Source organism: Dreissena polymorpha, chromosome 4 (assembly GCF_020536995.1).
Source record: "Dreissena polymorpha isolate Duluth1 chromosome 4, UMN_Dpol_1.0, whole genome shotgun sequence".
Classification (NCBI taxonomy): Eukaryota; Metazoa; Mollusca; class Bivalvia; order Myida; family Dreissenidae; genus Dreissena; species Dreissena polymorpha.
In genome coordinates this window covers 113,959,761-113,981,709 of record NC_068358.1, presented here as the reverse complement: position 1 = coordinate 113,981,709, position 21,949 = coordinate 113,959,761, and the positions used below count along the sequence as shown (strand labels likewise).

The window sequence follows — 21,949 nt, the reverse complement described above, 5'->3', positions numbered from 1 at the left end:
AAAACACTTGCCTGTTTGAAGATTTGTTGGATTTTGTAAATCCGGATCCTCCAACAGTGCCTTGAGAGAAAATCCGTGGCCTGTGTACCTAAAATTCGACATGATCGCAAACTTTCTCAGACAAATTGATCACAACTTTGTGGCCTTGTAGCGAATGTAAAGAAACAGTGCGCACAGACTAGTGACAAACCAATCAAAACCGTCAATTTTGTCCAACGGCGATATTCATTGGGTTGCTAAATATAGACCAAAACATCAAGTCACGTTGAAGCAAATGTGAAAAATATCACGACGGAGGATCAAAATTTCATATAATGCATGATAACTTGGAGACGGGATATATTTTCATTGTGGAAAAAGATGGTTAAAAATGAACGAATAAAGCAGTTGTCAATTAAAGAAAACTTCAAAACTAGAGTTAGTATTTTTTTAACGAATGAATGAATACATATAAATTAGTCACGGTAGTGTCGGGTAAGTAGAGGTTTCGGTAAATAACTAGTTCGGTAAATTGTATATAGTAAATGTTGTGGAGGCTTCGGAAAATGGATCTTTATAGAGGTATACCTACAACGAGAGGTTAATGACACCTATTATTGGCTTACATAAGGGAAACATATTTGCAAACTGGTGATTAATTTTTAATGTATTCATAAATGCAAAGTCTACAGTAAAGAATTAAGGGGCATGAATGAGTTACCACTGAACTTTTAAAAAAGAATAATTTTAGGTACCAAACAAAAAATGTAAGTAACATGTATCTTTATTGAAAGTTAATTTACGATTTAAATAAATCATTACTTAAATGTAAGATTTAGTGCGTTAATTAAAAAATAGTATTAATAAATGTTGATTTACAGACTGAATTAATAGATGATTTTCAATTTATTTTGATGCTATTAACAAAAGTTCAAAGTCTTGTTAAATATTGGGGTGTGACCCTTTATGTACCAGTCCCTTTATGTACCAGTCCCTTTATGTACCACTTTGAGACTTTATGTACCACCTATATATTGTGTAGGTGTTGTCCATTCATTCATAGCAGTATGAATGGGCATTAATTACCTGTGCAAATAAAGTGTTTGTAATAACTCTGAACTCGTCGGTGGGTAACTCACAACTGGCTTTATTCATAGATTCACATATATATATAAATCTCAATACAAGTAACTCATGACTGCATGCTTTAACAAGACAATACGAGTTGTGTCCCTTACATTACAATACATGACATCCCCTTTTCTTTTTTCTTTTTTAAATATAAACACATGATACACCAACTACTCTATCGTTACATATGCGAAGAGGTTTATGAAAGAAAGCAAATAACATAACCTGTAGTAACACATTATAAACTGTTCTTTTTATAAAACCATAGTGGGAATTTCTTTCAGCCGCCTCTGAGTGTTAAATTGTTATTGAAAATAGAATATTCTATATGAATAAAATGCACTCTAAGTAATGAAGAACTTCTTATAATTAAATATGCAATTGAACTTCATAAAATCAAATTAACAATAAAACAACATGTAAGACAAAATTATTCACTAAAATACATGTTTGCTTACTTTCCAAAAAATTGTCTCTGTTATCTCGGATTCAAGCTTGTTCAGGACAAAATGACAAATGCCAGATACAGTAAATGTCGGGTTTCAGCTAGGAAATGATAACAGACTGTTATAACACCGAAAACAAGCTAGAAAGTAGATACACCCAAAAATAATTAATATTGGATTTTTGTGAGAAGAAAATTTCATGAACATTTAGTTGTTAGAAGAAAAATCAAAGCGCTGAAGGCACTGAATCTTTAAACCTTAACCAAGAGTTTGATATGATAAAAATAAATATGTACAAACTGTTCCTTACTCGTTATGATAGTACAGTTTCAAGAACATTATGCATTTACCACCACAATACATCTTACTTATACAAATACCAATATTACCGAATGATAGTTATTAAACAGTTTATTAATAAGTTTATTTTGCACTACAATAAGGCAGTCATATGACACATGTTTTGCACTTCACATCTTACACATAGTCATTTAACCGTATCGGTTTGTGAACTTCTCTTCCCGACCTCGTTTTCTTTCTAACAGTGTCTTGTACACTCTCTTTCCCCGGTTTGTCTCGAGTTTCGCTCGATCTCGCACTAGCACTGTTTTCGTGATTTGGAGTTGTTGATGGTTGTTCTGCTACCGTCTCTGTTGGCGCTGTGGGTGCCGGTATGTACACGTCATTGTTTGTGGTGATAATGTGTGGTCTTTCCTTTGTTTTCATTAGCATGTCCGTGTTTCGGCGATATTCGCGCCCCGATTCGCCTGCCTTAACGATATGTGATCGCGGGTATTCGGACGGTTTCACATACTCTGCCGGTTTCCAGCCAGATGGGGTTTTAATTCTTACTGCGTCCCCTGGCTGAAGATTGTCTTTGCTCTTCGCGTGTTGGTCGTAGTAGAATTTTTGCTTTTCACGAAATTCCAACAACTTTGGTGCGACATTTTCACTGGTTGTTTCTGGTTGTCGCAATGTTTGTTTCATAGGTATTAGTGTTTTTGCGCGTCGACCCATCAAACGTTGCATCGGTGATCCGATGTTATCGCGTGGTGTGTTTCTTAGTTCTAACAGGGCTAAGTAGATGTCGTCCCCTGTTTCGCTACACTTTTTAATTAGATTTTTAACGGTTTGTACAGCCTTTTCAGCAAGGCCGTTTGTTTGTTGGTGCAAAGGCGACGACGTAATATGGGTGATGCCATATTTTTCGATGAATTCTCGGAATTCAGCACTGGTGAACTGTGGACCGTTGTCCGAGATGATTGAGTCCATGATTCCATAACGAGCCACGTTTTGCTTGATGTGTTTTCAGATGGTGCTCGTTCGAGTGTCTCTTTGCAATGGTGCTACTTCAATGAAGTTGGAGAAGTAGTCTACAATGATTAGGTAATTGTTACCCTCTTGTTCGCATAAGTCCATTCCAACTTTGCTCCAGGGTAGCTCAGGTACTGGTTGGATGATCATTGGCCCCTTTTGGCTCATCTTGCGATGCATTAAACACGCACTACACTTGCCAATAAGATCTTCAATTTGTTTGTTCATGCCGGGCCAAAATACTAACTCTCTCGCCCTCTTTTTACAGTTTACTACCCCTAAATGCGACTTTCAACGTTTCTGTTCTCATTTCTTTCGGGATACACACGCGTTCCCCTCGGTACAGAACTCCATTGTAAATTGATATTTCATCGCGGTAATCCCAAAATGGAACGGCTTCAACTGGAACTTCGCACTTCGTTTCTGGCCATCCTCGAATGATAACCTTTGCCAGTACTTGGAATTGTTCATCCGCTTGTGTTGCGCGTGCAATTTTGTCATGGTTTGAACACGACAGCGTGTCGAGCTTCAAAACCATCAACTCTTCATCGATAGTTTTCTCATCTTGATTTTCTAACGGTAATCTGCTGAGGCAGTCTGCTAGACCCATGTCCTTGCCGCTTTTGTGCACGAGGTTGAAGTCATACGGTTGAAGCTTTAAAATCATTCGTTGAATCCTTAGCGGAGCTTTATGTATTTCTTTCTTTAGAATCGACTCCAACGGTTTGTGATCAGATTCCACTAGGAAAGTATCTCGGCCATATAGCAGTTTGTGGAATTTTTCACAGCCATATACAACGGCTAGCATTTCTTTTTCGATCTGAGCGTACCGTTGCTCTGTCGGTGTGAGCGCACGTGACGCATATGCCACAACACGGTCCTGTTGGATTATCGCGGCTCCCAGGCCTCTCATTGATGCGTCTACTGTGAGTGTGACAGGTTTTTTCAAGTCGTAGTACTGAAGTACTTTTGTTGAAACAAGAGCTTCTTTTATTTTATTGAACGCGCGCTTCGCTTCGTCACCCCAGCTCCACGTTTCTAGCCTTTTCATATCGCGCAGTGGTGCATTCAACTCACTGAGATTTGGGATGAACTTAGACACATACGATAGCATGCCTAACACGGTTTCCAGCTCACTGAAGCTTTCTGGCTCTCTCATGTCTGCTATCGCCTTCACTCTTTGATCTGTCGGTTTAATTCCGTCTCCAGTCAGTTTGTGACCTACATAGTCCACCTCCGGCTTGGCAAACATACACTTTTTCTTATTCATCTTCAGATTAATTGAACGTGCCTTTTGAAGCACCGTTTCCAAGCGCCTGTTATGTTCTTCCAGTGTTCTATCATGAATCAAAATGTCGTCAACAATTATTTCTACCCCGTCAATGTTACCAAAGTTCTGTTCCATGGACCGTTGGAACACTTCACTCGAACACTTCACGCCCATCGGCATCCGCAGGTATCGGTACCTGCCGAACGGAGTATTAAACGCTGTGAGCTTCGAGCTCTCTTCAGTTAATTTTATTTGGTAATAACCCATATTCGCGTCTAGCGTTGTAAAGTATTTACTCCCATTCAATCTTGTGGCAACATCATCAAAACTGTTCATTGGGTAATGTTCTCTTCGGATTGCGCGGTTTAAATCTGTGGGGTCAATGCATATTCGCACTCTTCCGTTTTTCTTCCTTACGCACACCAAACTACTGACCCATTGCGTAGGTTCTGTTACTTTAGCAATAATGTTGCATTTCTCTAAGTGTTTTAGTTCAGCTTGCAATTGTTCACGAATCGCGACTGGAACCGGTCTTGGTGCATGAACTACTGGTTCTATTGACTTATCGATTTTAATCTCGTACTCGCCCGGTATACACCCAATCTCTTCCCCAAGGACGTCACTATATTTCTCAATGATAGATTCTGTTTCAAGTCTTGCGGTGTGTATTCTCATGATCAGCCCAAAATCAACTGAATCATTCCTTCCAAGCAAGTGTATGCCTCTTGGAGTGTTCATAATCTGGAAATTAACCGAACGCTTGATATTTTTATGCTCGCACAGCAATGTAATCATTCCTAGCGCCTTCACTGCTGGCCCATTGACACCGCTAATAATAACATCACTCCTTGTGATTGGTGCAATCTTTTCAAATAGCTTCGCTGTTCCATATGACATGACACTGCACATTGCGCCACTGTCGATTTCAAATTTTATCGTTTTACACCCTATTTTCAAGTTAGCGGACCATTCATGATTATCTTCACTCGATGTTGCGATAAATACGTCGTTCACATCCGCATGTTCAAACTGGTTAAACATTTCCTCGACCTGGTCTTCCTGGGCTTCGGTGTAGTTGACACGTCGTTGACCTCCACGGCCCCGATATCCACGGTGGATTCCCCGATCACTTCCGCGATGACGCAGTCTACGTCCATAGCCACGTGCCCCTCTGTGTGATATCCCCTTTTGTTGATGCGATGTCCCACCGACTGCAGGACATAATTTGGATGCCTTGAAATGGCCAAACTCACCGCAATTGTCACACTGTTTTTGATAGGCGGGACATTTCCTTACTTCATGTTTTCTGCAACACTTGGCACAGTATTTTTGTTGCTTATGAGGGTTTTGATGCGTTCTAGCGATGTTTACGTGAGGGCTTTCGCCCAGTGATTTGATGTGAGACGCGGTCAATTCTATTTGCCTACAAACCTGCACGACACGTTCGATGGTAAGTTGTGTAACCGGTATCTCCATTAGCTTTTCACTACACTTTGTGTCATTCACGCCATTAATGATCATGTCACATATTAACCCTTCTTTTTGTTCCCCATATTGACAGTGTTCGGCCTTTCTTTTTAATTCCGAAATGTAATCCATTATTGACAGGTTACCACGCTTTGTGTTGAGGAACTCTTGTCTTTTAATGTTACGGTAATTATGCACTCCGAAATGTCTGTCAAATTTTGTGAAAACTGTTTCTAGATGGTATTTATCCTCGGCTGGCACTGCCGCGATTCCAGCATCCTGATTGGCAACAACTTCCGGCGCCCACGCGAACGAATCGTAAATTTTTACGCACTCTCTCCCCATGTTGGCAAGTAGGACACCAACCTTTCTTTTTCCAGGCTTGTCGTCCAGACATAGCGCGTCCAAATGAATTATGAAGTCCCGTTTGTAGTCTTCCCAACTTGATGCACTTTCTGACGGGTTAAATTCCGGTAATGGCCTGATTCCCTTCGAAGCCATTTCGCTGTTGTATAAAATGAACCTCTAACAACAGATTTGCAACGTACGATTGTCATGCAATCGCCTGATTGCGCCGATTTTTAATAGATTTCTGACACCATGTAATAACTCTGAACTCGTCGGTGGGTAACTCAAAACTGGCTTTATTCATAGATTCACATATATATATAAATCTCAATACAAGTAACTCATGACTGCATGCTTTAACAAGACAATACGAGTTGTGTCCCTTACATTACAATACATGACAGTGTTGATTGAGTTAAATTTGAGTTAAACAAATATTGTCTACTATAACATTGCAATTCATTGTACTGAATCATTTATTTCTTGCTATCAGAAAAGTTTTAAAAATTTGAAAGATGTTAAATAAAGCTGAGTAACTTAGTAACTCAGTTCTTACTAAGTAAAATATTGCAGAATTAAATGTTGTATCTATTTTGTTATTGCAATGCATAATTTAATGTTAAGAACCAAAAAAAAAGATAAATAAAACTGAGTAACTTAGTAACTCAGTTCTTACTTAGTAAAATATTGCTGAATTATATGTTACATCTATTTTGTTATTGCAATTCATAATGTAATGTTAAGAAACAAAAATTTCAATCTAAATTTGAATCTAAACTGTAGCAAATTAAAAAATAGAATTATAATTGGATATTGTTCACAGAAGTAGTTATTTCTAATATTTCCAATTTTGTTTCAATTGTAAAGAACCAAAAATTTGAATCTTAAAATTAAATGTTAAAATTAAAAAAAAATTCTCAATATGAATTAGAATTGAAATTTTGTTCACATTCATAAATTGTTTTATTTCCAATAGCAAAAATAAAATGATAAAGCTAAAATGAAATGAACCTTATGCAATGGTTACAGTATCTCTAATGAAGACAAATGACACTGTCTGGTGGTCAACAGCTCTACATTCCTCACCTATGCCAGGTGTTAAATGTCATGTTTGTTGAGTAAACATCCCAAACCAAATGGGTCCTTCTTCAGAAGTGACACATTCCTCAAATAATTAGACCAATTAACAACAACATTTATACTTTTATTTAATTTTACATAACAATAACATAGTCCAGCACATAATCTCATAATACTTTTTCTAAATCAAATCAGAAATTTTTATTGTATTCTGTTATATTGTAATTTTAATACATATATAAATACTTAATACATAAAAGTAGCACATGAAAAGCCAAACACATTTATCATCCACAAAATTGATAATGGAATACTTTTATTTGATTATTGGCAAACAGTACAAATGAAAATATACATAAAAATAGCACATGAAAAGCAAAGAGCATTAATCATTCAAATCATTAGAGTTTTTTTTCATTTATTGGTAAACAGTACAAATACAAGCATACATTGTAGTACAAAAAATAACAAATGAAAAGTTCATAAAATAAGGGGGGGGGGGTATTTTATTTTTTCTTTAAACAACAGTACAAATACAAACATACATCATAGCACATGGGAAGCAAAGAACATTTTATTATATTTTACAAACATACATCATAGCACATGTGAAGTAAAGAACATTTTCCAACTTCAATATACATAGTACATGTCTCACTATACATAGTACATGTCTCACTTCTTTTCTCTTCATCTTTACTCTTCATCCTCATCCTCGCCGTGGTCTTCAATGTTGGCCGGAATGGGTCCTGATCCAACCAGGTGGCTCGACTCCCTCAGCAGCCTCGAGGTGGTGTACTCATCCTCGTTCTCATATCTGTCCCAGATTTCGTAGAGCTTGTCATGGAGCTTCTTGTACTGCATGGTCTGCTGGTTCGTCGGCAGCGGTTTCTGCTGGTTCGTCGGCAGCGGGTTCTGCTGGTTCGTGGGCAGCAGGTTCATCTGCAGCGGTATGGTCAAGTACGGCAGCAGGATGTTCCCGACACTGGCCGCAAGATCAGGGAAGTTCAAGCTCCTGCCTCACCATCCGGCGATACTGTCTGAGGGTAATACCTGAAAAGGAAAATAAAAATGAATTCATTTAATGTTCAACTATTAAATTAAATTACTCTTATAATCATAGAATAATCAGTAAGCACTTTGACAAAATGAAAAAAAAATTGTTATAATGACATTGTAATAATTAATAAAAGTATGTTTTTTCCCTTTTTTGGGGCTAAAAAATGCTTTTATTTTATACAGGATTATATACTAATTTAACTTAACTAACCAGTGTTGCATCTCCTGTGCTGCCATCTCTCACAAATATCACACGAAATAGCTTCATCATCGTCAATGACATTGGTACCACAATCAATACAAGAATATATAATGTCTGCCATAATGTTGGTATGGATTTACATATTGAATATCACCAGCATATATACACACTTTAACAATTGAGCAACAACACTTACCTTAATTACTTGAAACCTGTGAAAACTTTCTTTTTATCCTCTCTTTGATTTTTTAATTGAAAATGAACGTGATAATTTTATAATTACATAGGTACCTAATAACTTTATTTATACCACAAATAGACATCCTTTGATGACACCACCAGTTATATTTTTGTAAACATGATTAAAGAAGGATTTTTTTTGATTTTTCACAGTTTGAAAATTAAGGTCATTCTCTAAACATGATAAAAAAAAGGAAATAATTTTATTTTTTACAGTTTTGTTAGACTTAGTCAGGATAAGATAGTGACAAATGGATTTTTATAATATACTTTAATTTCAGGTAAGAATATGAATCATTTATTACTACTGGGGCTAATAAATTATACTAAGACAGTCACTGACACACAAGCTGGCATAAAATATAATATATGGCAATATATTAGTCTAAATTCATAAATAATATGTTACAAAATGCATTTCATTATTAACACACCTTCATATTAAACCATATACTATTTATTTCTATATATTATATATATGGTACATAAAGGGTCAGATAGTGGTACATAAAGGGGTGGTACATAAGGGGACTGGTACATAAAGGGTGACATCCAAATATTGTCGTACTGATTTATTTAAAAAGAACACATAGATGCTATGAATAAAAAAATATATATTAATTGCTGGGTTTTCAATATGAAAATATAATAAAATATTCCACAATGGTTGCAACAAACATTATTATTTATAGACCGTTGCTTAAATATTTTTAGCTGAAACACAAATCTGATGCTCTTGAAATCAATTTGAACAAAATTTAATGTTGACTATAAATTATGGGACGATATGTTTAACACTTATGCAAAGATAAATCAATAGACAATCAAACAATATTTCTTGATATGTCTCTGACTAATGTCATACTTTGATTGGGATATCAAAGTAGAGCCTAAATGGCGATCACTCAATTATGTGTCAACGATGGATTTCTAGACAAAGAAAAATAAATGATCTACTTGTCACATGTCGGCAAGGATCTTTACACATGGATACAAATGGCGTTATATTCTCACTTTTTCTCCAAATTTGCTGAAATCAAAGCGCCTTACATATTTAAAACACTGCATATTTGAGATTTTGTTCACATAATCAAATACGTTTATCTATATTTATTAAACTGGCGCATTTAGAATGGCCGATAAACTCCTATTAAACTTGAAGTAATTAAAAATATTTATTTTTATAAGCAAATCAAACAAAAATAGTATGCTCAATTTTTAACAGTATTAATACTGAACTTATATTTAGCTTTGTATATTGTATTGAAATTCCAGTTGTTACCGAGTCCAATACATTTTATCCTGGTAAGTAGTACGCTATGTTCCTAAACCGTGTAAACTGAAAAACTATGTGCAACGTGAGTGCGTGTGGTCATCGATAAGGGATTAAATGTATGGTGGTCCGTAATGGCCAATCGTTGTTTGGCCGTTTTGATAAGAGTAGAACGTTAAAAATATTTCACAAAGTGCAACATTAAGTTGATGTACTGTACTCGATGTTGTGAAAAGTTTTTAGGGGTCTTGGACTGTGATTTTAAAAATTCTACATTTAATTAGCAGAATATTATGGGAGCGTTTCTTTTTCCCCAAAACGTGAATTATTTCATTATATTTGTACTGGGGCAATATTACAATATTATACTATATGAACTAACGTTACATAATATGTCACCTGCGGTCATTGCGCGATTGTAAATCAAATGCATGTTAGTTTCGAATATCTGCTATATATATATATATATATATATATATATATATATATATATATATATATATATATATATATATACATGTAGCTTGATAAACCCTCTTTTTGATCTTGCATGGTATAATTTATTGCCCAAAATAACTCGGGTTAAAAGCTCGTTTATTGTTGTTGAAGTTTTTCAATCTCAAAGTCAGGTAAGTAGGTGAGCGGAGCTATCGTTGACTTGGCGAGAGGTAAATACTTGGGACAAACTGCCGAGTAATGAATGAGAGGACTTAAATGATAAAATAGTAACAATATATATGTTTATTCTCCGATCTAAATATTTGGTTTCTGCAAACCCGTTCATATCGCGGCGTTATAGACGAATGTAGAGTAAGACCGGGGACTGGTGTCAAACGGTTTAAAATGGGACATATTAAGTTTCTTTGTTTAAAAATTCACCTCTGTTTTATGACTAATAAAAACTAAAAATGTATGTGCGCTAAGGCTAGGTTTGTTACCATTCCTCTGAGTTTTAAACTTATTTCCCAGGTTAATAAAGTTTTATATATTTTTACTATCATATGCTTTCGTTTAATTTCATGGATACAAGCACATTTAAAAGTTCACTGCATAATGCGTATCCTAACATGATGAAGTCTGTAAGTGTCACTGTGGTACAGAATGTTATAGTTACTTGCTATAATGACTTAATGGCTGTTTTAGGTGTTAATGCATTGAACATAATAATGTTGAAATATTTTCCATTCTGGAATGTCAGAGTTGCGATTTTTTTCATTTTTAAGTAAAAGACAGAGTCATAATAATTATTTAGTTTTTTTCATCTATTTAAACGCACCTGGTTAAATAATATAAACGTCAATGTGACCTCATTAATGTTATATTTAACACCGCCTTTTATAAAGAAGCTACCTTATTTTGTTAGGTATAAAATAGATTCAAATGTTGATATTGAAGAAGTTTACAGGTATCGTTATTTTAGAGACTGATTTCTCCTAACGGCAAAGGTTTGTGGTAAAGGCAGTGAGCGATTTCCAATTTATTCAGGAATGGCTCATACACGGCACTGATCCACCTGGTAATGAATGTTTGACGAGCTAATAAGAGAGCAGGTTCAATGAGAATCCCGACCGACTATATCATGACCAACTGAAACATGACCATCCCTGCACGGTGGTCATGACCACCCTGCACGGGAGGTTGGTGAGAAAGAGAGATGTGGTCTTGTTGATGATGGGCAAGATAAGGCTGTATACTGTACGTGTAGGAGAGGGTGAAGAAATACACCTTAATATGTGTCCTGCTTGAAGGGCAGGTTAGGTCTGATATGTTGAAATGCTCGAAACATTCATCTGTTCGGCAGGGCCGAAGTGAGAGACTGTCAAGGCGTACGGAGGGGGAAGTAGGGTTGTAGATCATGGACATGTCAATAAAATAATGTCAATGAATTAAGCAAATTTAAATTAATACGCTTACTCCAATAATAACGCGGATGACGGGTTTAAAGTCGCGATAAATGTGTTCAAACATTTCATTAACACAAACAAACGCCATTTTTCTAAAGTGTAAATTTAACACTGCAATAAATGACAGCGGTTTCATAGGGCACAGTTCAGATTAAATTGTAACAACCAATGGACGAGTGAGTTTAAATTAGATTGAATGCAATGTTTTATTGCGTCATACTCAGTCATTCGAAAATGCTTCTCGGGATTTCCTGAAAATCGCGCGAAAATGAAAGTGAATTTCTGTAAACAATTACCCTACGTTTGGATGGAACTTATCGTCATAATTGCTAATTTCTCGTTACCTGTAACGTAAACAATTGCTACAAATAACAATGATTTGAAGCATGTACGTAACAATTGTCGAAGTTGTCTATGATTAAAAAGATCGATAGCCCATAAACGAAACACACCTTTATTGTAGTTAAACGCTAACAACCAAACACAAATCAATATGTTCTGTATTAATTTGTAATCAACTTATTATTATTATTATTATTATTATTATTATTATTATTATTATTATTATTATTATTATTTATTTATTTATTTATTATAGTCTCATCCAATATTTACATTTATCACAGATTTGCATATAAAAAACAAAAAGAAAAAACATTGGCCACTCATGGAATGAGTTATTAGAGACTTATAAGACTTATACATGACAATTAATATGCATGTTAAAGGGGCCTTTTCACAGATTTTGGCATATTTTGAAGTTTGTCATTAAATGCTTTATATTGATAAATGTAAACATTGGATCTTAAAAGCTCCAGTAAAAAGTCATGAATAAAATTAAAACAAGGAAAAAAGTAGCCGCTACCAAGGCTCGAACCAGTGACCCCCGGAGTTCTAGAGTTAGTCTGAAGTAAAAACGCATTAGCCCTCTCGGTTATTCCGCCGTGTATACACAAAATAAGTATTGTATACCTTATATAAGCAATCTTCGTAGTTTCCAAATTATTCAATCGTTTCGCGTTGCAACGCTTTATAATTTTTAGGTTTTCAAATCGTCAAAAGATACATATAATGGCTATATTGGACTTTGGTAAATGTTCAGTAATACTGTTTCCTCACAAATATCATAACTAAATCGAAAATTTGCGAATCTGAAACAACTTTTTTCAATTTTGTAAATTTACCAAACCGTGAAAAGATCCCTTTAAAATCAATTCGGAGAATGTATATCAGTCTGGTGTTGATCACACATCATGTCTTAATTTTGTTTAAATATGGGACATGATTATTCGTTAGGACACGGACTCTAGATGAGACGGATATGAAACGGGGACCGTATCGGCAAATAGCTTGTCTGTGCAAACTCAGTTTTCTGAGTCGACCCAGTCACCGGAACCAATTCACGGGTTTATGTATCGACTCAGTTTCCCGAGTCGACCAAGTCGCCTGAACCGTCATCGCCAAAGTACAAGATGACCCGGGTCTCTGTGTCAGCTCAGTTTCCTGAGCCGACCCAGTCGTCTGGACCACGCCGCGCCAACCAAACCTTGGGGCAAAGAAATTGTCCCTCAATTCAGGCCCGCACAGCTACGGTTATTCGGTCCCACTAATTTGATTATCATAATAACGATCAACAAAAGACTAGTATATTTATTTGCATGTGACAAACCGGCCCCACCTCCTGCAAGTGACATTCAAGTGTTCTCCCTCTTTCCCCACCACGATTAATCGCAACCGCGATATATTTCGGACATGATTGACAAAGAAATTGACTGAAGCATTTTTTTCTTTTTATTTTCTTTTTCAAAGCCAGGAATTGGCGAACTTAAGTGCTGACGAAAACGTCCTTTTTTTAATAAACGACGAAATTTCGTGCTGACGAAAATAAATGGTTTCACAGTGGTATAACAAGTATAAATGAGCTAAAAGAAAGATTAAATATATTATATAAGCATTTAAAGTACAAAGACACGGTTAAAGCACATAAAACACCAATTAAGTACAAATGTACATTAAGTGCATACTATTTTGCATGTTACAAACACATACAGTACATATAAGACAAAGGGTAAGATACCTAAAACTGCATTAAAGCTATCTTGTATGGTTCAATATTAACAATATATTATACACATTTTAATATTAACACATAATTATTCAATATCAACACATATATTATACACATTTAAAACACTTAAAACAAAGCATAGCAGATCTATTATAAATTAAAGATATTAAGATAAGCGATGAAATGGGAGGACGCGCCTGTGGTCCGTGAGTGGGTGTTGGTCAGGAATGCGGAACTTACCGCATTCGACAGCCACTTTCACCTGGACCGCAGTTGCGGGGGTGCTACCATGTCTCTGATAAACAAGGTGTGTTTAACGTTATCTTCGGAGACAAATCTGTGTGCATCCTGTGCTAATACACCTGTTGTTAATGAACTGCACCTGCAGGTTTACATAGGTAACTCATTTCAGGGTTATTTCATTATAGATATATCAATAAACGTGTTACTTTATTTATCGGTATTTTATAAATAATTGCAGTATGTCTTTACGCTACAGTCTACACTGGTACTGGCTTCAAGATCATTGTGCATTGTAACCTTAAGTACGCGATTATTGTTTACTTCCGCCGTTTTCACGTGTTGTACTGTCAACATACAAAATGAGTGAAAGAAATAGAAATAAACTTCCAAACAATTTACCGCAGTTTGCAGAACTTAATTAAACGAGATCCCGGATCATACAAAGATGAAGTAATTCTTTTATATTGAGAAAATGTACTACTTTCATAGTTTGTTATGTTTCAAGATTCGGACGTTCAAAACCTATTCGGACATAATTCACATTACTCTATCGTTTAGTAATTTTATTGTAGCATCGTTCTTTACCAGCTGCGAATTAATATTCTACATCTAATCATTTACTTACATATGCTTTAAATTGAAATATAAACATCAAATGGAAATTGAAATATAAATATTAAAGTGCCTTTTTACAGATTTTGGCATGTATTGTAGTTTGTCATTAAATGTTTTATATTGATAAATGTAAACTTTTGGATCTTAAAAGCTCCATTACAAAACAAATGAAATTAAAGAAAATAATAACCCTCAACTGGGCTCGAACCAATGACCCCTGGAGTAAAAGTCTAACGCTTAGACCACTCAACCATCCTTGCTCATACAATGAGTCACTCACAGTGATGCATTTTATACTTTATATAAGCAATCCTTGTAGTGTCACAAAATATAACGACAAAAACAAAACTCAACATTATTCAATTGTTTCGCGTTGCAATGCTTTATAAATTTTCAGGTTTTTAAAAATCGTCAAAAGATGCCAATTAATGCATGGTAAATGTTCAATATTAACTGTTATCTCACAAATATCATAACAACATCAAAATTTGCGAATCTGAAACATTTTTTTTTATTTTGTCAATTTACCAAAACTTGAAAGGTCCCTTAAATGGAACAAATATTGTAATATGTGTTATTTAAGGTACTAGCATAGATAATAATCCGCCTCCCAGCTACTGATCCTCCAGGTCCCTGGGAGTTGCAAGTCCTAAAGTTTCTTTTATATAAACTCCCAACCTGACAACCAGGCAGAAAACATAAACTTTTCAGTAATAAATTTACAAAAAAATTAAAGCGAAATATCAACATTAAATGGAACCAATATGTTAATATGTGTTATTTGCAGTACTAATAATATTCTGACTCCAGATTAATGACCCTCTGGGTTGCTGGGAGTTGCAACTCTTAAAGGCTTATTTTCATGTAACCCCACCCCCACCCCTTGGAATCCAGGCAGCACTTTAATGGGTAATATGAACCACATAAACTATTTTCTGGCTGAAATAAACAAAAAAATTAAATTTGCGATTTTCGCACAAATTTAAACAACTTACATGATCTGGTGTGGCTTGCAGAATTATATATATTAATCCAAGTTTCACCATGTCTGCCGTCAACAGTTAATGAAAATGTTTAAGTCTTTGCAATAAAAACAAGGCTATGTATTCGGAAATGTGAAAATATGGAAAAAAAAGATTCCGAAATTGAAAATAAATCAGATACATCAACTATCTCCAGAACTGTCTTGCAAGAGATTGAATGGACACACTGAGTTTTCCTAATGTGAAATAAAAGCTAAAAAAAGATGTTCTTCTTTGAAAATAAATGGAGATACATCAACTATTTCCAGAATCCTTTGCAAGATAGATCTTTTGTCTCATCAAATTGAAACATCGACTGTCTCCAGATATGTTGTTTAAGAGATTGAATCTATGTTAAATTTCTGCTTTCGGTTTGATAATGGTATTTGATTAATTTTTGTTTTGAGCATTTCTCCACACTCATATTGATGTTGATGGTAATGAGTATTGTGTTTGTTACAATGTATTAGGTTGATTGAAAAAAAGAAGACCTTTGAGCTGTACATGTGTTTTCATTAAAGCTCAAAGCATTCAAAAAGAATTATTTCTTTATTTAACTAATAAAACAAAAACTGCAACAATTAATAGCGTGAAGTGTGTTAACACCATGTACCAATAAAACTGTACCAACTAAAACATAGTCATAAGAATGTAACCTTATTAAAAACTTGAGCTTTGTATTTAACCCTTTCCCACTTAGATACGTATTTTTATGTATTTGTAGTCCCTTAGAAAGTTAAATTTAATTAAAGACCTTTCTTACTAAATTCAAGTTTAAAAGGCATCATTTATAACCCTTAGGTATTTGATGAGCAGCAAACAGCATAAATCCTGGTAACAGGTATTGTGTTTGTCACGATTTATTAGGTAACCATAGTTGTTCAAAATCATTATTGTTCTTGCCAATTTTTTCAACAAATACATTTTGTTTCACATCACTTACGTTTGTTTCTGTTTTTTTTAATGCACCTGTCTTTTCATTATGAATAATAAACTAAACCAGTTTCAGTGACACCAGTGGAATATATAATGTGCACTTTGAAACCCAATATTTTGTTTCTAAATGTTTATTCTTTAAATTCCTGTATAAAAAAGTAAATTTAATTGCATACGCCATGAAATCTAAGAAAGACTTGACAGACAAATTGTCTGAATAGATTAGAATCTGTTCAGATATTGTGTCAATGTGTAAGATGAGGGATGCACATTTTTAAATTTTGAATTTGATGGTTGTACATCGTGTCTTTATCATACTTCATCTTTTTGTGAGATTTGTCTGACTGTCATACATGTTTCGTGGTTATTTATGCACTATTTTCAATTCCATGGGTATCAAAATTTAAATTACCCATTTCTTGTGCTGTCCAATGTCAATTTGTTCTAGCCCAATTTGCGGAAACCTTTACCCTTTCCCACTTACACGGCCGTTAATCACGCGCGCCTCCTCTTTTTTGAGATGCATTAATAAATGAGTCAATGCTACTTCCGAGGTGGCGCTCAGGCCCGGATGTTTTGAAATGTAACGGATAATTTTACAGGGTGATTAGGTTTTATAATGTTCTTTCAACATATTTCGCATTATTTTAAAATCGGCCAATGCAGTGCGATTCAGCGAAGATTTATTCATAAAAAAATGTACAGAAACATACAATCACAACCCAATTGGAAATGTGAGGACCTTTATAATTTGTTGCATGATAGAATTGTGACAGCAAATCGATGTATTTTGCCATCGTGACGAGCAAAATAACAGCAAATTAAATCGCTAATTACATATAACGATTGCTTTGAACATGTACAAGTTAATGCGTACACAAAAACATCGGCAATAGATACATTTGCATTTTTCAAAAAGAGATGGAGCAATGCCAAGGAGGTGGCGCGCAGCTTAGGAGGTGGCGCCAATGCACGTGTATAGCTATTTTAAAGTGATATATTTTATGTTATGGTTTCTATAATGTTTACAAGACTTGCATTATTTTTATTAAGTTGACTTCTTCATCACCTTTGAGTCGCGTGCATTTTTAATAAGAACAAGTAATGTTCTAATAATGTCTTGATGGTTTTAAACGTTCATCTTTGTATGATAAGAACATTAAAAATGAATTATACAAAAAAGTTAACGGAAAAAGACTGAGCTACCTTTTTTTTTTTTAGTTGATCGTAGGAAAAAAACATATATGACCCTTATCAAGGTTCGTTGTCCTTGGTCTTTCAGTAAGTTAAGCATTTGGATTAAGATACACAAATCATAGCTACAAGAAGAAGTATACTTTTATATTTATTTCGTGAATTGCCATACTGTATACATATATTGTGGTCGATGAATTATTTTGATTATGCTGAACATTAAGTTATTGGTTTTATCGAGTATTACAAATTGTTGGTATATATCGCACAATATGTTTTATTCATGTTGATGACTTTTTAATTGAGAATATCAATTATATAATTATTAAAAAATACTAATTCTTATTTATTACAGAATGTGTTAAGGTTCTGTAAAGATTTTGGCCTTCGAATGTACGGTGTTTTTTTTTAATATTACTAATAACTTTATCTATCAAATGTTCATCATGCGATATTGACATTGCGATATGACTGTAAATTGATACATCTTGCATTGGCGCCACCTTCTTTCATTAGCGCCACCTCAAGTGCATTGGCTCCATCTCTTTAGGAAAAATGCAAAATTAGCTACTTCGTCGGAAAGAAGCCAATACTTGTGTGCATGCAGCATCAAATGTATTTTGTACACAATCGTTTGATGCCGTTTGCGATTTATTTGGGTGAACATTTTCTTGTCACACAAGAAAAACTCATCGAAATTCTTTTTAAAACTCCACAATGCCTCTACTTATAAAGGTTCTCACGTTTTTAAATTGGTCGAGGGTGTATGTTTCTGTACATTTTTGGATGAATAAATCTTCACTGAATCACACTACATTGCCAGATTTTAAAAGTAATCCGAAATATGTTGAAAAACATATAAAACCTAATCACCCTGTAAAATTATCCATGAAATTTAAAAACATCCGGGTCTGAGCGCCACCTCGGAAGTTGCATTGGCTCATTTATTAATGCATCTCAAAAAAGAGGTGGCGCGCATGATAACAGCCGTGACTTAGATGCAAAGTGAAAACGGCTATGTGCAAACAGCATAAAACCAGAACAGTCTGGGAGTAACTCACAGTCTCTTCAGGTTTTATGCTGTTTGCTGCTCATCAGTATCTAAGGGTTGAAAATGAAGCCTTTAAAACTTGAATCAAGTAAGAAAGGTCTATAATAAAATTTAACTTTCTAAGGGATTACAGACACGTCAAAATACGTATCCAAGTGGTTAAGGGTTAAAATAGCATGGTCAGGATGGTCAGGTTCATGTGTATGCATGCATCAGGACTCAAAGACAAAGGTCAAGTGTATGTGGGTGTGTGTGTCTGAGCTTGCCAGGACTGTTACTTTGTCTTTTATCATGGAATTTTCCCACAAATTCTCACCATGCTTACCGGTAGTCACAATTTAACATTATTCTCCCGGCCACATAGGGTAAGATCACTCCTAGTGGTTAAAAACTGTCCCAACTGTCCATATAATACTTTAATAATGCCCCCTTCGAAGAAGAGGGGGTATATTGTTTTGCACATGTCGGTCCGTATGTCAGTCCACCAGATGGTTTCCAGATGATAACTCAAGAACGCTTACGCCTAGGATCATGAAACTTCATAGGTACATTGATCATGGCTGGCAGATGACCCTATTGATTTTGAGGTCACTAGGTCAAAGTGACTCGTTCTTGGATGCAGTTTAGGACCACATTTGCAGATTATATTATGTACTGGTGTCGTGGGGTCTCCGTCCCCACCAGATGGTTTCCGAATGATAACTCAAGAACGCTTACGCCTAGGTTCATGAAACTTCATAGGTACATTGATCATGACTGGCAGATGACCCCTATTGATTTTCAGGTTACTAGGTCAAAGGTCAAGGTCACAGTGACTCGAAATAGTAAAATGGTGTCCAAATGATAACTCAACAATACTTACGCCTAGGATCATGAAACTTCATAGGTACGTTGATCATGACTGGCAGATGACCATTGATTTTCAGGTCACTAGGTCAAATTTCAAGGTCACAGTGACTGGAAACAGTAAAATAGTTTCCGGATGATAACTCAAGAATGCTTACGCCTAGGATCATGAAACTTCATAGGTACATTGATCATGACTAGCAGATGACCCCTATTGATTTTTAGGTCACTTGGTCAAAGGTCAAGGTCACAGTGACAAAAAACGTAATCACACAATGGCTGCCACTACAACTGACAGCCCATATGGGGGGCATGCATGTTTTACAAATAGCCCTTGTTATTGAAGAGAAAATAAATAAATTTTAGCATTTTTACAACTTATAATTACACTCACATCATGCAAAATGGATCTTATGCCCTGTGTCATAAAGTGGCCAGGGTGGGTCAAGACAAGCCTTTTAAGTTGCCCTGTCTGCGCAGGCTGGTCTTGAGTAAACCTTGCCGCATATAGCATAAGACGCATTTTCACATTATGCAGCTCAGAAATGTATTGTTGTTTTTCAGTTCCTTCAACAGTACAGACACTACCAGTCAAATATGCATATCTTCCACCTCAAACCATCACAGTTCTCCAAGACTCTAGATGAACTGCTGATGTTCCTAGCACAAGTAAGTGCTCTAGTCAATTCTAGCAGTCTTTGAATTATGATTGACCTTGTTCTGTGTTTGTATGAGTATATGACCACCACCAAAACAATATATGGTTCCTTTTGACCTGTTCAATTGAGTACCTAATTGCTAGCCTAATAAAAAATTAAGTACCAGTTAAATGAAGCTCAAAATTGCCAATTATATATAATATATTGCAAAGCTTTGTGGTCAGTATTTGATCTAGAACTTTCAAAGTTATGTTTGAATGTGGAAAATTAATAACAGACTTGTGTGGCTATAAAAGATTAAATTAGCAGCAATCAAGTTTGTCTTAGAACTCAGATATTTGACTACTGTTTTCACGGAAGAGAATATCTGACCATGGCCCTAAACAAAATCTCGCTAGTTAAAGGTGACATGAACTTTTAATATCGCCTGTAGTGCATGGTTTGTTGTCAACATTTTCATGTTAACATTCTACGGGTTTCATTTACTGTCCAATCTTCATTAAACTTGGTCAGAAAAATATTCCCAATAATATCTCAGTCGAGATCAAAACTGGACCACTTGAGGTAAAACACTAGGTCACTAGATCAAAAATAATAAAGCTTGGTTGACTCTATAAAAAAACACATTTGAATCTTCATGAAACTGTCTGAGAACATTTGGTAATAATGTATATCTGGGCCAAGTTTGAAAATGGTTGCGGCCCTTGAAAAACATTGCTGCAAGAAGGTGGGGCAGTTTTCCTTATATGGCTTTAGTGAAACATTTTTAACCACCCTGGAAGTCACACTATTTAGTCCACTCTTTATGAAGTATATTCAGAACATTTATTGTAATGGTATCTAGGCAGGGTTTTAAAATTGTTTACTGTCCGTTGAAAAATAAGCCTGTAAGGAATCGGGAAGTTTTCTGTTAACCCTTTGCATGCTGGGAAATTTGTCGTCTGCTAAAATGTCGTCTGCTTAATTCCTAAAATTAGCATTTTCTACGATTTTTTTTTCAAAGAAAATTATCAGAATAGCAAACAGTTTTGGATCCTGATGAGACGCCACGTTTGGTGGCGTCTCATCTGGATCCAAACTGTTTGCAAAGGCCTTCAAAATTCGGTTCCCGCACTGAAAGGGTTAATGGTTATGGTGAAACCTTGTTTACAAGCTAGAAGCCATGTTTTTGTCCAATCTTCATAACTTTGGTCAGAACATTTGTTCTTATGATATATTGTCTGAGTTTGAAAATGGTTCTGGTTTCAGAAAAAGAAGGTTGCCAGTGGGACAGGTCCAGTTGTCCTTATTGTCTATAGTGATGACACCTGATAATTTTAGTTCAATGACCTTTTATAACATCCAGGTCGCCCACTGCTATCCAGACGAGACAAAGGATTTTGCCCTTGACATTCGAGATGCTCTTCAGCGCCATTGCACAGTGCTGACAGGACTCTAAAATGGTAATAATTGCTCACTGGGTCGGTGGTTTGCAATAGTTTTTGGCCTTAACCCATTCATGCCTAGCGTCCTGAAAAAATGGTTTTAATAGTGTTACATGTTTTGACTATTAATCCATCAGGTACACATTTTGACTTTTTTTTTTCGTTAGAAAATCAAATT

At 35.4% G+C, this 21,949-nt stretch overlaps 3 protein-coding genes across 14 annotated transcripts in view; 2 read left to right on the top strand and 1 right to left on the bottom strand.

The window, feature by feature from the left end:
• The window catches only part of LOC127879510 (protein SDA1 homolog), a 317,665-nt gene that overhangs the window by 440 nt on the left and 295,276 nt on the right, over nucleotides 1-21,949 (top strand). For 2 of the 8 annotated variants that reach the window (XM_052426389.1, XM_052426390.1), the window contains exon 2: nucleotides 20,253-20,357. The exons of 1 other annotated variant lie outside the window; for it this stretch is intronic. In XM_052426389.1, coding sequence (XP_052282349.1) covers nucleotides 20,253-20,357 — 105 coding nt within the window. Of the gene's footprint in view, nucleotides 1-277; nucleotides 418-455; nucleotides 475-1,086; nucleotides 1,106-14,435; nucleotides 14,475-20,252; nucleotides 20,358-21,949 lie in introns of those variants that run through there. 5 more of the 8 variants (XM_052426386.1, XM_052426391.1, XM_052426392.1 and 2 more) reach the window with 5 other exon arrangements.
• The window catches only part of LOC127879511 (thyrotroph embryonic factor-like), a 292,222-nt gene that overhangs the window by 27,305 nt on the left and 242,968 nt on the right, over nucleotides 1-21,949 (bottom strand). Inside the window, exon 1 of one of the 4 annotated variants that reach the window (XM_052426400.1) lies at nucleotides 12-182. The exons of 2 other annotated variants lie outside the window; for them this stretch is intronic. In XM_052426400.1, the coding sequence (XP_052282360.1) occupies nucleotides 12-102 (91 nt within the window). In that variant the 5' untranslated portion in view covers nucleotides 103-182. Of the gene's footprint in view, nucleotides 1-11; nucleotides 183-21,949 lie in introns of those variants that run through there. One more of the 4 variants, XM_052426398.1, reaches the window with a different exon arrangement.
• LOC127879508 (uncharacterized) overlaps nucleotides 1-21,949 on the top strand; it is a 155,631-nt gene that overhangs the window by 89,100 nt on the left and 44,582 nt on the right. The window lies entirely within an intron of this gene.